Source organism: Tachypleus tridentatus, chromosome 12, assembly GCF_004210375.1.
Source record: "Tachypleus tridentatus isolate NWPU-2018 chromosome 12, ASM421037v1, whole genome shotgun sequence".
Classification (NCBI taxonomy): Eukaryota; Metazoa; Arthropoda; class Merostomata; order Xiphosura; family Limulidae; genus Tachypleus; species Tachypleus tridentatus.
This window is the reverse complement of record NC_134836.1, coordinates 68,468,268-68,483,364: the sequence shown is the minus strand read 5'-3', so window position 1 is coordinate 68,483,364 and position 15,097 is coordinate 68,468,268. Positions and strand designations below refer to the sequence as shown.

Genomic DNA, 15,097 nt, shown 5'->3' with positions numbered 1-15,097 from the left:
GTTCCTAATTTAGTAGTGAAAGACAAGAGGGAAGGCTGCTAATCATCACCACGCACCTGTAGGGCTACCCTTTTACCAACAAATAGTGGAATTGCCTGTAACATTATCACACCCCCAAACCAAAAGGGCAAGCATGTTTGGTGGGATGGAGATTTGAACCCATGATTCTCAGATTACAAGTCAAGTGTCCTTACCACCTAGCCATGCCAAGCCTTACCAGAAGAAATTAATCATTAACAACAAAACATTACTGCAGTATATGGATGATATTATAGTTAAAAATATATCAATTATTTCAGACAAGAAATCACCAAAACACTTCAAAAAGGAGCTAATAATGATGCCAAAAACACGAGTACCAGAAGAAAACTTGGACAATATATATTCTCAGCATACAACGAGATACAGCGAGTTATATCTACTTTGGTCATTAAACAATACAATATGGATCCATCAGGACACAACAACAACATCTGTAACACATCTTTGAGAAATAGTGCTTACATCTACTTTGCTCATTACACAATAATTACATCTTTAACATATCATTGACATTTTTGATGAGCACAATAGTGATATTACTCAAAGTATGTAAGAGCTTATTACCATTACTACATACAATTCTGTCCATCTGACATACAATATCTAACCCTACTACACAGGTATTCTGTTCATCTAACACTACTACACAGGGGATTCTATTCATCTAACACACAGTTTATAAGATTGCTACTGAGGTGATTCTGTTCACCTGTCTCACAATTTTTAAATGTAAGCTCATGAATTCCATGTGACTACTGCAAGACAAACCCAAGAGGTAGAAAATATCACACATAATTTAAATGTGATACATGAAATTGTACCTGTTTTTATGTACATTTGTTCTGGTCAATTATATATTTATCACATAATCAAAATAGAAATGCAAATATGCCTGAAGTGTGGTAATTTTAGTTTAGTCAGATAAAACTATAACTTTTACAGAGTGAACAAAAAGAAAAAGACATTTCAGTTACATGTATAAAACGACAAAAATATCACATACTGCAAAACAGAAATTATGCTTTTCAAATTTAAGACGTGTACAAACCAGACACATCTAGTTTGTAATTATTTCACCATTGACTCAAAACTCTTACAACATCAGCAAAAAAGTCGTATAATGATGTTTGATGCTGAGAAGTAGTCTCGTAAGTTATAATGTATTGTTATTATTAGTGATGAGTAACCATACAACTGTTTTTAAGTTTCATTGGAAAACCACAAATGTTTTATTAATGCCTTTGAAACTAGAATCTATCTATTTGTATTGTATAGCATTTTTTATGCTTACATTCACTGATGGAGGTGACAGCTACTAGGTTTAACTAGGACCCTCCTGTATTCTTTATGACATAAGGAGTGGTAGACAGCTCAACACTTTCAAAGTTCCTTTTTAAACAAAAACTTCAAATAATGTTATGAAAATGTGACTGAAATGTGTGTTAAGAAACATCTTGTTTTTTAATAATAAAGTATGTAACCAAATCAACAAAGTTTTCATCTGCTCAGTTGATAACTTTTTGTTATAGACATACTTTTAAGATTAAGTAAAATTAAACATGTTTCACTTAAAAAGTTTGGGTTTTGTAGCAAAGACAGCTAGGTAACAAAAATAAACCTTGTAATATCCTTTATCTGAGAGATTTGTTTAAATTCTTTACCATTATCTTTTGAATACTGTGCAAGTTGAAAACCCAGGATTGAAATATTCACTAGAAAACCAGCAACTTCACTGACACCTGAGGTTAAAAATCATCAAATAAGAACAACCATTCAGAAAATGATTTTCTAGCTACACTAAATGTTGTGTACACTTGGACACTGATGTTAATGGTCAGACAAAAACCAAATAAACAGATTTATTTCATATATTACAAAGCTAATATAATATGTAATACACAGTTCTTGATGTCCAGTGTATTAATAAAATCAGAGGGTACATAAGACACACAAACCAGCTTTGAAAATAAAACATGTATACTCGGACTGGACTCGACAATGTTGCCACTACAAGTCTTGAAATGACGAAGCATACTGGATAAACAATAACTATTAATGTGATTAAGTGTATGTTACATTTTCTGTATATCTGGGTCCCTCACTGATAAGAAAAATACTTAATGAATCTGTTTTAAATCACAATAAAGTAAAATCAGTGTTCCTAAGCTATCAGAATGCAGTCATAAGAGAATGTAGTATTGTTAAGTTATTAGAAGAAAGCCATGTATAAAGGGGTATTGTTAAATGTGTACAAGACAGGTACAATAAAATGGAAATATATGTATTTCTAAGCTCATTAGAGGACAGAATTATGGAATCTGGTTATAATAATTATAAGCTATTAGAAGGTTACACACTTGATATCTCTCCAAACTAACTACATCTGGTAAACAGATTAAATACATGTACTCATAAAATGCAAACTTTTTATAAAAATGGTTAAAACAAAACAAGTTAAAACCAACATTTTTTATGCCACTTCCACTTTTCTACTTAACTTTTGTCCTGTTAAAAATACACAAAAATAGTTATAAATCCATTCCAAATGTACCACTGAAGAATCACGGCAACTGTGATTCCAACTGCAGACTGACTTTAAGACACACTGTCTTGTTCTTCCAAGTATGAGGAACTGCTGTGAATTGAAGGCTGCACTGGGTTCGAAGAAGAAGTGTACATGCTATCAGAGTTTACTACTGATGCTGAACGAGATGTTTCACACTCGTAATACGCTGCAGGATAAAGTTCCTCTGGAGCTGTATACAATAAACAAGTAATAACCATAAATTTCATTTATATGTATTTATTTACTATCTGAATTACCATTATTACTTAGTTGTACAATAAAACCTCTAAAACAATACTGTCAAGCTTAACTGTCACTTACCATTATCACTTAGTTTTATAACAAAACCTCTTAAATAATGCTGCCAAGTTAAACTGTCACCATTATCATTTAGTTTTATAATAAACCTCTAAAATAATACTGTCTATTGTAATTGTCACCTACTATTATCACTTTGTTTTATAATAAACCTCTAAAATGATGCTGTTTTTGTAACCATCACTTACCATTATTACTTAGTTTCATAATACAGCTTTTAAATAATGGTTTTGAACAAAAGACTTCTTTACTAACCAGCTCGAACAACTTCTTCAAACTTGTACTTCTCTACAGAGACAGGCTGATTGGTCCACCTGTGTTTTTCAACCTCAGTTAATGGAGCACGCTCATTTGGGTTAGGATGAAGCAAACAAGAGATTAAGTCCATCAGATCTGGGGAAGAAAAATAACTGTGTATATTATAGGTTAATTGGAGAGATATGTATATTTGTTGTTTCAAAGATCAGTCAATCAAACTACTAGATATGTTTATGTAGGGGTTATCTGCACTAGCCATCTCTAATTTTGAACTGAAGGACAAAATGGAAATTACCAAGTCATCAGCACAAACTCTAATTACCTTTTGGTAGGCAAACAGCAGAATTTTATTGTCATTCTTATAACTTACCCATAGAATAAATTTTTTAAACACCCCCAACCCATCTATACAGGGATATAAAAGATGGTAAACTCTCAGACACACACAGTCAGTCAAATTAGCTGTGGTCAACCCCAGAACACACAAAAAGTGTAATTATACTGCTATGGAAAATTAATATTTAGTTCACAAATCTTGATAAAGGAAGCACAGAAATACAGCTGTAATGTCTGTTAGGAAAGCAATCATTTAACCCATATGTTAATTTCTTAGCACAGAAAGTTAATAATTACTTGCCATTAGACACTTGAAAAGGTGGCTTAAGAATGGCAGCAATGGTTTCTTCTACATCAAAGAAAGGGTTTTCTCCAAATATTAATGTGTAAAGTGTCACCCCCAGAGCCCACATTTCAAGCTCTGGTCCACGGTACCTGGGAATAAAACAGTCCCATACTTTTAATAGTCCTACATCTCTAATTCAACATAAACAAACTTCTAATTACATGATTCCTAAATATTAATTTATTATTATGGTTCATTCACTGAAATATTTAATTAATCAAGTTAACAGTTTATATTCTAGTTACCCTTCTTCAATCAGTGAATATGTCACATAGAGAGCTAAAGTGACTTCTTCAATCAGTGAATATGTCACATAGAGAGCTAAAGTGACTTGTTCAATGAGGGAATATGTTGAGTAGCAAGCTAAAAGTGACTTGTTCAATCAGGGAATATGTTGAGTAGCATGCTAAACGTGACTTGTTCAATCAGGGAATATGTTGAGTAGCATGCTAAACGTGACTTGTTCAATCAGTGAATATGTTGAGTAGCAAGTTAAAGTGACTTGTTCAATCAGTGAATATTTTTTTTATAAGTGCACTAAACTTACTTATTTCCTACTAAAACTTCAGGGCTGCAATATTCCATCGTCCCACAGAATGTAGAGTAGTACTTTCCAGGAGAGAGAAATGTGGCTGATCCAAAATCAATCAACTTAGCATGAAAGATCTGATCCAGGATTACGTTTTCATCTTTGACATCTCGATGAATAATGTTTAGTTTATGCAAGTGAACCAATGCTGCTACAATCTGTAACAATACAGATCACAGATAAATGCAAACATAATTTGTTCATATATCTGATGTCTTAATCCTGAAGAGAAGTGATCTTTCTAACAGTTTCTGACATAAGAGTTCAATTGTCATGAAGATCACCATGACTGAACTTATGAACACATCTTAATATAAAAACAAAAAATTGAAATATTTCTTAGCTGACCAATATATAAAATATTGGAATACAGGGAAGTCAAACCAATTTTCTTTCAGAAGAGTATCTATGAATTTCTATTTGGCAAAAACATCATAGAAAATGTGCAATAATTTCAAATGTTTTACCTGACCAACCAATACTACTGACCTGTCTAAAAATGTAGCTGGCTAGTGGTTCATCCAAGTGAGGATTTCTATCAATGAACTCAAACAGGTCCATACCAGACCCATGTTTCTCCATCACCATCTGAAAATACTTACTGTTTTCAAAAATGTCCAAAACCTGAAAATAGAAAATTCATACCTTATAGAGTGCTAATTTATAAAAGCAACAGTAATAAAATTTTTTTTTTGGAATAAAATATTCCAAGAATAAACATTTCAAAAACTTTATAAAAGAATATACAGCATTGGTTATAACTTATGACCACATAGCAACAACACTTGAAGTTTAAAAGAAATGATATCAAGCTTGTCATATGTCAGAAGCTAAAACTTGAGTCAAGGATGGTCATGCAAGTCTCAGCTCGACACTTTAACACTATATTTTTGGTAGACTTATACCTCTTGGATTGTACACTTTGTTAGATATGTTTATCCTTGTTGATTGATGGACTCGTGTATTTTGTTTACTGTTTACTATAGTAAGAAGTATTAGAATTCTAGCTGTCTTCTGACTGTATTGGCATTATCTTCTACCTTTTATTACGTAATATCACTACCATAAGTATCACAGTAAGTAACTGTTGGACCATCATACTTGATATCAATATCAAAAATATTCACCATTTTTATTTCTTAACAAACTGATATTTAACACCTTAAAAAATAGTTAGAAAAAATTAAGATCCCTCCCATCAACCTTATCTAATCATAGTTAAGGTAATAGGAAACAACAAAACACACATACAAGTAGAATTTTTAGAATTTATAGACATGGATGATAAGATACTTTACTGTTCCCTGATAAAACTATGTACCTGAACTATATTTGGATGGTTGAGGCTCATGAGCAAGCTGATTTCAGTAGGAACCCTCTTTCCGAGAACACTATCGTATATCCAACATTCATCATAAATCTTTGATTTCCGAATGAACTTTGTTACAACCTTGAAGAATATTTGTATAAACATAATAAAAAGTTTGAAACTTAAAATTATGACAAAAAAGTATTAAATGTTTTCTTCTTTAAAACAACTAGGAACCACTACATTGAATGGAACATATGACTTAAATTATAGTTAATAAAAACAATATTAGTAGAGTTTCAGTGTATTGTTTTTCTAAAATAAGTCTTCTTGGGGTTAATATTGTACAGGCAGTACCATATAAAATAACACTTCATTACAGTTAACTAGAGCCATCTTGTGGTCCATATTACAGAAACCGAGAGGAAGGATGAATACATTTTTTATTCATTACCTATAGACCCAATTAAAAACACACCAATAATTAATAAAATAACTTAGATGTACTGGTAACTGAAAACTGTTGAATCACAAAATCACAATCCTTCACTTTCAGAAAATGTGACATTTAGAAGAAAGAAAGAAACAAAATAAAAAAACACTCACCAGTAACCTGTCAGTGTTTCGATAGGCTATTTTAACACATCCAAATGCCCCTTTTCCAATCTGTTCTAACGTTGTGTACTTCTCAGAATACGAGCCACTTGTGTAATCTCCAAATGCAGGTTCTACAGATGCTCGACTTGCATTTAAACTAGCAACATTACTTCTTTCAAGACAGGACTATCATGTGAAAGAAAAGTAAGTGATATTTGAAAACTACAACTTATAAGTTGATATGATTCAGATGTTGGAACAATAGCGTTGGGTACAGTAATGACAAAAAGTAACATCACATATTACAATGAACTTTTTTTTTTTTTTTCAAAATTTTTCTAGAATGTGAGTGTGAACTTTTTATTAAATTATTTTGGTCACCTACAGTTTAAATCTAGTTGTTATTCATGATAAGAACTTGGGAGTGAGAGTAAAGAAAAAAAACGTATATCATGTCAATCACACTATATCCCCTACATCCAATTCCTTTTACCCATTACACTGCACAAGACTTTTTTGAAAAGTTTTTGCTGATTGTGACAGGTACCTGATGGGTATGCACGAATATAGTTTTAGTTTTGCTTCATCATGTAGGAACTCTGAGAAATACAGTTAACTGTTTACCGGCAATAACATATTTAATTGCGTTTATGTTTCTAATACGCTACTGAGTTCAACATAAAAGTGTTTTGCTCCTGATTTTCGTTTGTATTCAATGTCTGGTGCATCACATTGCAGTGTTCAACAGCAGTCAGGAAGCATTGATGGATTCCAGTTGCCCTGATATCGTTTCTCCATTATAGCAATGTCCTGGTGAAACCTTCCACCGTGTTCGTCACTGACAGCACCAAGAGTTGCAGGGTAGAAGTCCAAATGTGAGTGGAGAAAATGAATCTTTAGTGACATGTTGCACTTCATTGTTTTGCATGGTAGAAGTTTGTCTACCAGCTGAATGTATTGTGGGGCTCTGTAATTGCCAAGAAAATTGTCAACGTCTTTGAAGACTTTCCAGGCAATCTTTTCCGGCCCAACTAACAGATCTTCGAACCGCTTGTCACTGATAACATGTATGATTTGAGAGCCAACAAAAATGCCCTCCTTGATCTTGGCCTCAAGTTATTCTTGGGAACATCTGTCTTAAATAACAAAAACCATCGCCTTCTTTGCTCACTGCTTTCACGAAATTCTTCATAAGTCCCAATTTTATGTGAAGAGGAGGCAAAAAAATCTTTGCAAGGTTGACAAGCAGTTCATGCGCCACATTTTTCTGTCCTGGAACTAACTTTTTACAGAGTGGCCAGCTCTGTCTAGAATAATGCGACTTTTTGGCTCGATTGTCCCATTCACAGATGAAACAACAGTACTTTGTATAGTCGAGCTGTCGTCCCAGTAACAGAGCAATGACTTTCAGATCTCCGCAGATATTCCAGTTATACTTGCTGTACTGGATGTGCTTCAGCAACATTTCCATGTTCTTGTAGGTTTCTTTCATGCATGCTGCATAGCCAACAGGTATTGAAGGGTGAGCATTGTCATTGTGTAACAGAACAGCTTTGAGGCTTAACATTGATAAATCAATAAAGAGATGCCACTCTTGCAGTTCATGGTCACAACCCAAAGCAGAGAACAATCCTTCGATGTCAACACAGAAACAGAGACTGTCAACTTGTGCAAAGAATTTGGTTATATCATCTTGGCGGCTTCAAAAAACATAAATTTTCATACCTGGTGACAGGAAACATCATTATTGCAGTCTTGAACCCATCAATTTGACTTTGCTTTTGACAGACCCAAATCTCTGACAGATCGTTTAATTCTGGCTGTATTATGAGATGTGGATCGCCTGAGAAGCATGGTTCAAAATCCAGATCACTGTCACTGCCAGTTCCCTGCATTGCAGTTTTTCATCTGATTCGTCTAAGGTCCTCTGAAATTGGAAGACTGTTGTCATGTGGTACAGGTCTTATTATGAAGGCAAATTAGGGTACTCAACTGACTTCTTGTTTTTTGCAGGGAAACCAGACACATTAGTCAAACAGAAGTAACAGTCCGTCACATGGTCTTTCTGTTCTCGCCATATCATCTAGACAGCAAAGGGCATTGTCTTTTGAGTGCCTCTGAGCCAAGCTCTCAGACAGACAGCACATATCACATAACAAATGTAAGGTGCCTATTCCTGATCTTGATTACCAATTTTACAGTTGAAGTACAGATGATATGCTTTCTTCACAAGAGCAGTCATTATGCATCTCTGATGAACAACTGTATACTCGCCACAAATATAGCAAAATGTATTGGGGCTGTTACAACATTGGCGAGACATATTGACCAACATCAATCGTCCTGTAAAATGTCTATAACATCTAACTTACTTGTTACAGTGCTAGTGAGGCAATGCTATATTCTGAAACAATATGTACACACTATAAGGTCTACATTAATCCAATGAGCAGCATCCGTGTATGCAAGCCACTTTTACAGCCTGCTGAGACAGTGTCAAGCTGCCTCCAGCCTGGCTAGGCATGCCTGGGCTGTACACTTCCACAGAATAGCTTCCAACCTGGCCTGATTTCATGCAGACTGCACAAAACATTCTTCATAGGTCTCTTACAGAAACAAAAATTTTTGGACACAAATATAAGAAAAAACATCACAAAACTGAAAATTTCGATGAAACGGTACGTGATGGGCAAATGTGGATGTGATTTTGTGATCATCAGCCGAAAATCTATGAGGAACACCCAACAGTGTTCAAGAAGTAAAAACCTTGTTGTGCAATGTTATCAGAGATCACCAGGCTGGCTGGGATACAGCAAACATTGTAGTACTTAAGATACTTCTCACAATCAAATGCTTGAGCAAGATTAAGCTTGTGATGTGTAATTTACATAAAGTCATTACACATAAAAATTAGATTTGTTGCTTTAAAACCAAATTCTTTGTTATCAATATTTTATTTCAACTGAAATTATTCATCATTCACAAGAACTGGTCAACTAGAAAACATGTCTTCTTAAGAATTTCATGTTTTATATGTCAGTTATGTAATATTAAAGGAAAAATCTGTAACATTGCTAATTACACATCAAATCACTAAATTTAAAAAGTGTCAGAGTATCCAACTTACTTTATAGTTTGTTAAACTATGTGATATCTTGAGATGGTCAACAATGCTGAATATTTCTGGCCAAACAAAATATAGCAACTGATAGGGTCACCAAGATTTAAATAAGTAAAATAGTTTATTTTTTGTACTTTATGCTGTTGTATTTAGCTGCTAAAATGCATTTTTCAATATTGGGAAATTTATTCAATTTGCAGACAGCTAACATTAAGTTCAACTTTTACCTGATTTTTGGACACAACTGATGACTCAATTTCTAAAGTACTGTTAAGGCTGGAAGCTAGGGTCAAAAACTGGTAAGGTCGTCCTCCTTCTGCTTCCTCCTCTGGATCTCGAGATACCCACAGGCAGTAGAGAACTTCATCATCTAAGTCAACTCTTCGAATATTGTAGATGACAGCTAAACAGTGCGATAAAAATATTTTAGCTGTTTATGTGGTTAAGTTCACACTAGTGTCTTAATTATCTGCACCCTCCATTACTGGTGATCCCCAATCACTCAGCTTTTTCTTGCTTCCATATTTTCTCAGAATAATTGTGGCCTTAAAATTCTATAAAATAATTTACATATTCTGATGAAATTTTTTGTTCAAAAAATCAATTTTGGTTGCTAAACCTCAGGCATTGTAGGATTTGGCATGCATTTAAATTATAAGTAGGACAGTTCAAGCCTAGCCTCTTCTACTTTTAGCTTTTAAAACAGGAAAAAAATATTTAACTTTATCAGATTAGCGATTAAAAACACAAAATACACAAAGGTTTCATTAAAATTCCACTCTAGTTGTAAGCCATTTTTTTCTGTGCTGCACAGTGGGTGTTCTTTTAGATTTAAACCATTATTTTGTGCTGCACAACAGGTGTCCTTTATTTAGTTGTAAACCATTCTGTTCTGCACTGCACAATAGGTGTCCTTTCAGTTTTAAACTATTCTGTTCTGCACAATAGGTGTCCTTTTAGTTTTAAACCATTCTGTTCTGTGCTGCACAATAGGTGTCCTTTTAGTTTTAAACCATTCTGTTCTGTGCTGCACAATAGGTGTCCTTTTAGTTTTAAACCATTCTGTTCTGTGCTGCACAATAGGTGTCCTTTTACTTTTAAGCCATTCTGTTCTGTGCTGCACAATAGGTGTCCTTTTACTTTTAAACCATTCTGTTCTGTTCTGCACAGCAGGCATCTTTTATTTACAGATGTATGCTCAGATTGTGTTGGGGTGTCGCTCAGCAATCCACCAGAGACATCCATACATATGAAGCAAGGTCAATAGATAGGCAAACATTATCATCTTTGATGTGAATCACACCTGTGGTTGATTGTTAGAGGAGCACTGCCATTACTTTCTCACTTTGCCAGGTTACCATCATGTACGAACCATTCATCAACGTCAATGCCTAGAATTGATAGGGCAGTTTTTCTGATGTTTAAAGAGTGAGAGTTTCAAGAGTCAGTACAAGTTGAAGTTGTGGCAATAAACAAAATTAATAAAAAAATTACAGGAAACCAAAACTATTCCATATTACATTATGTAGCATGTTACTACATAATGCGATATGGAATCCACCACACATAACTGAACAAACTACACAAGTTTCTTTAGCTGGAAGAATAAAACATACAATGACAACGTGATTGCACACAAACCTGTTCATCTAAGGAAAAGTTGTCCTATTTTCTTACAGATAACTGATATCTGTATCTTAAATTTGTTTTAACAGACTTTTTCAAAATAATTCATATGCATAGATTTGCATTAATTTTTCACAGGTATAGGTAGGGTAAGAATGCAATTCCATGTCTATAGAAGAAAAATTACTGAAATTTAGGGCTATATTAACAATTATATTGAACTAAAATAAAAACAAGCAACAAGCAGAGAAAGAGTGTGACTGACCGACTGGCTAACACTTATGACTACGACCACTTTTATAATTGTACAGAATCTCCCACTGGGTAGATCCATGTTTATAAACACATACAGAATCTCCTCTTGGTAGGTACATGTTTAAAAAAATATACAGAATCTCCGCTTCGTAGGTACACATTTAAAAACGTACAAAATCTTTCCTTGGTAGGTACATGTTTAAAAACACGGACAGAATCTCTCCTTGGTAGGTACATGTTTAAAAACATGTAGAGAATCTACCCTTGGAAGACCCATGTTGAAACACGTACAGAATCTCCACTTGATAGTAAAGCTTTGGAAAAAAAATTGCCAGAGTAATTTAAAAGAAACTTAATTCTATGTTTTTAGAATCATCTTTAAAACTAGTCCTAATATAAGGATAAAAGAATAACATTTAGAAAATGGTAATTAGGATATTTTAAAATTGCTTTTGGCCAGAATTTTGAAATAAGCCAATCTATGCTGTAAACCTTTCTTTAAAACTATCCATAAGTACTGACTGTACACTTGTTTTACAAATGAATTTGACAAACAATGGTAACGTGGAGAGCAACTACCTCATAAAGTGCAACATTTGTGGAGAAAATGTACATTTGTACATTAGTGTACAAAAGTATTGGAAGAAAGTTATAAATAACACTCTTCCTAGTTCAAGTGTTTCTTCCATAAAACTGAAGTTATAAAATAACACTTTATAGTTCAAGTGGATGGTTGGTTGATTTAGTGTTTTATGGCACAAAGCAGCTAGGCTATCTGCACCAAACATCCAGTAAAAAGTTAAAAGTAAATTTAGTAAAATTCATAAAAGGAAATTAAGGTAAAACAAAACAAACTTTAAAAATAATATAAATAGCATAAAACCAATGTTTACATTTAGTCTACAATACCAACAAAAAAACTACAGTAATTCAAGTTTTAAAGGACTTTCTATAGTGTAACTGTAATAATCACAACTCGCCAAGAAGACTAACAGGTAAGTACAAAAACCACCATAAGTCACCTGAAGTTGGCCTTTCCAGTCCTGGTTTCAAGTTATTTAATGTTACGGCCAGTTTCTAATTTCAAATCAAACTAGATCAACTGTGATTTTTAAAAGGAAGACACATTAAAAAGGTGTAATGTATAAATTAAAAAACTTAAATGGCATAAAAGTGATAAATGGCTTTTAAAAAACTAAAAACATTACCAAGGTTGACAGTATCACCATCACCAATAACACTGTCTAATGTTATGGACAAACCTTGGGACTGAACATGCTTAAAATGGTGCCATCGTTGTGAATCGTAACGATAACAAGAAAGTAAATTGTGGTTTATTGTGATCTGAGTGTTACACAAACTACACACTGGTGTAACAGTTCCAGATAAAAGAAAACAATGAGTTAAAAAATTGTGACCAAGGCGTAGTCTAGTTAAAACAACTTCCTCTTTCTGATCCTTACGGAAACAAGATGGGCAAAGTCCAATACAGGGTTTTATTTGGAAAAGTTTGTTTTCGCGTTGCTCACTCCAAGTCTTCCGCCAGCTGGCACGGAACCGGCCTTGAATACAGGACCATAGTCCATGTATGAGACAGGCACAGTGGTGATAGTAACAGAGCAGATAGACTTAGCTGCAGTGTCGGCGAGCTCGTTCCCACGAATGCCAACGTGGCCCGGTATCCAGAAAAACTGAATAGAAGTAAAGTTTAAAGAGAAACGGACTAGTCGGTTATGAATATCAGCGAGAACAGGGTGTCAACTAACATGAAGTGATTACAGGGCCAGTAGAGAACAAAGCAAATCAGTATAAATAGTGCAGTTTGAGTACTGCTTAGCTTCTATGTGATCCAGGGCAAGAGAAATGGTGTACAGATCAGCAGTGAACACAAAAGCTGTAGAGAAGGTTTTGCATGCAACCACCAAGCCACAACAAACCATGGCAGAGCCCACACAGTCACCTGATTTCGAACCATCTATATAAAGAGGAATGGAAGGATGGTTCAAAAGATGTTCAGCAAATAGTAAACAGTGTTTCCAATCAGGCGTGTCTACTTTTCTCAGATGACAAAAAGATAAGTCACAATTGGGGAATGTAAGAAGCCATGGTGGGATGGGCTTACCAGTGGATACAGCAATGTTATCTAAGGACAGACCCGATTCATACAAATGCGCCTGGATACGAAGGCCAAAAGAAGCAATGGCAGACCGTCTGATCTGAAAATGCATGACCCATCGAGGAAGGAAAACACAACTGTTTGGAAAGCTGGAAAGAAGGTTCATGAGATTCTGTGTATAAGCTCTGAACTGGGGAAGTGCAGAAAGCCCCAGTGCAGAGCTGAAGTCCTTGATGATGTATAGGGACTAGCATCTTTAAGGCCGATGGTCTGGCAGAGCCACAGACCAGTGATTCATAGTTGAGTTTTGATCGATTAAGAGCACAATATATCTTCAGCATAGAACATTGATCAGCTCCCCAAATGGTGGAAGAGAGGACATGGAGAATGTTCAGTGCTCTTGAACATTTGACCCATAGCTGCTTGATGTGTGGTACAAAGGTCAGCTTATGGTCAAAGATAAGCCCCAAGACTTTAGTCTCAGAGACCACAGGCAGCACAATTTCACCAATACAGCATTCAGGATCAGGGTGAATACCCCGTTGGCAGCAAAAGTGCCTCCAAACAGTTTTAGTGAGAGAGAAGGTAAAGCCGTTTGCTGTGTTCCACTTCAGTAAACGATTGAAGGCAGTCTGTAGCTGCTGCTCAATATACCCCATGTTCGATGACTGACATGAGATGTGAAAAGTCATTGACATAGAGCCCGTTTGCAAGAGTGAGAGGGAGTTGTTCAGTGATGGCATTAATTTTTATACTGAAAAGTTTGACACTCAAAACACAGCCTTGAGGGACTCCAAGTTCCTGTAGAAAAGAACGGGAAAGTGTCAAACCCACACGAACTTGGAATCTCCTGTCCATTAAAAAATTTTTAATAAAAATGGGCAAATGGCCACATAACCCACATATATGGTCTTGAAAGAGAAAGGCTTCTCTTATTGATGTTTCAAGTCGAATTAGGTGGTCAATGGTGGAGTGCTGTCGTCGGAACCCACACTGGGTGGAGGAGAAGAGGTTGTTTGATTCGAGGAACCAAACAAGACGAGCATTAACCATCCTCTCTAAAGTCTTACAGAGGCAGCTCGTCAAAACAATTGGACGATAGTCTGAAGGAATCTTGGGATCTTTCTCAGGCTTGGACAAAAGTAGGAGAATAGCCTGATGCCAGGTATCAGCAGAAACATTCTCCTGCCAGATCCAGTTAAAAACAATCAGAAGAATAGCAAGAGAAGCAGAAAATAGATGGTGCAGCATCTCATAGTGTATATCATCAGGTTCAACCAGTGTACTGCCAGACCGATGAAGGGCCAGTTTGAGTTCCACCAGTGAAAAGGGATGATTATAGTCATAGAGACAATCAGCTCTAAAGGAAAGAGGCAATTGCTCTGCCTGAGTCTTGATGGCTAAGAAGGTGGAAGAAGAAGCAGAAGTGCTAGATATCCAGCAAAAGCTTTCACCTAGAGTATCAGCAATGCTCTGGGTATCAGCCACTTCCTGGCCATCAGAGAGCAAGATTGAAGAGACAGTTACATTTTCCACTGACCTTTCAAATTTTGTCCCATATGACTTTGGAACTAGTGGTAGAAGATATGATGGTTGTGAAGTTAATCCAAGATTCCTT

The 15,097-nt window shown here is 35.2% G+C and overlaps 1 protein-coding gene across 3 annotated transcripts in view; it reads right to left on the bottom strand.

Moving 5' to 3' along the window:
• Nucleotides 1–356: 356 nt before the first annotated feature.
• LOC143233492 (PAS domain-containing serine/threonine-protein kinase-like) overlaps nucleotides 357–15,097 on the bottom strand; it is a 39,543-nt gene continuing 24,802 nt past the window's right edge. For 2 of the 3 annotated variants that reach the window (XM_076469775.1, XM_076469776.1), the window contains 8 exons: nucleotides 9,710–9,885; nucleotides 6,371–6,547; nucleotides 5,777–5,905; nucleotides 4,945–5,079; nucleotides 4,414–4,613; nucleotides 3,822–3,955; nucleotides 3,182–3,319; nucleotides 357–2,798 (listed from right to left, as the gene is read on the bottom strand). In XM_076469775.1, the coding sequence (XP_076325890.1) occupies nucleotides 2,638–2,798; nucleotides 3,182–3,319; nucleotides 3,822–3,955; nucleotides 4,414–4,613; nucleotides 4,945–5,079; nucleotides 5,777–5,905; nucleotides 6,371–6,547; nucleotides 9,710–9,885 (1,250 nt within the window). In that variant the 3' untranslated portion in view covers nucleotides 357–2,637. The remainder of the gene's footprint in view (nucleotides 2,799–3,181; nucleotides 3,320–3,821; nucleotides 3,956–4,413; nucleotides 4,614–4,944; nucleotides 5,080–5,776; nucleotides 5,906–6,370; nucleotides 6,548–9,709; nucleotides 9,886–15,097) is intronic. The other variant, XR_013018187.1, reaches the window with a different exon arrangement.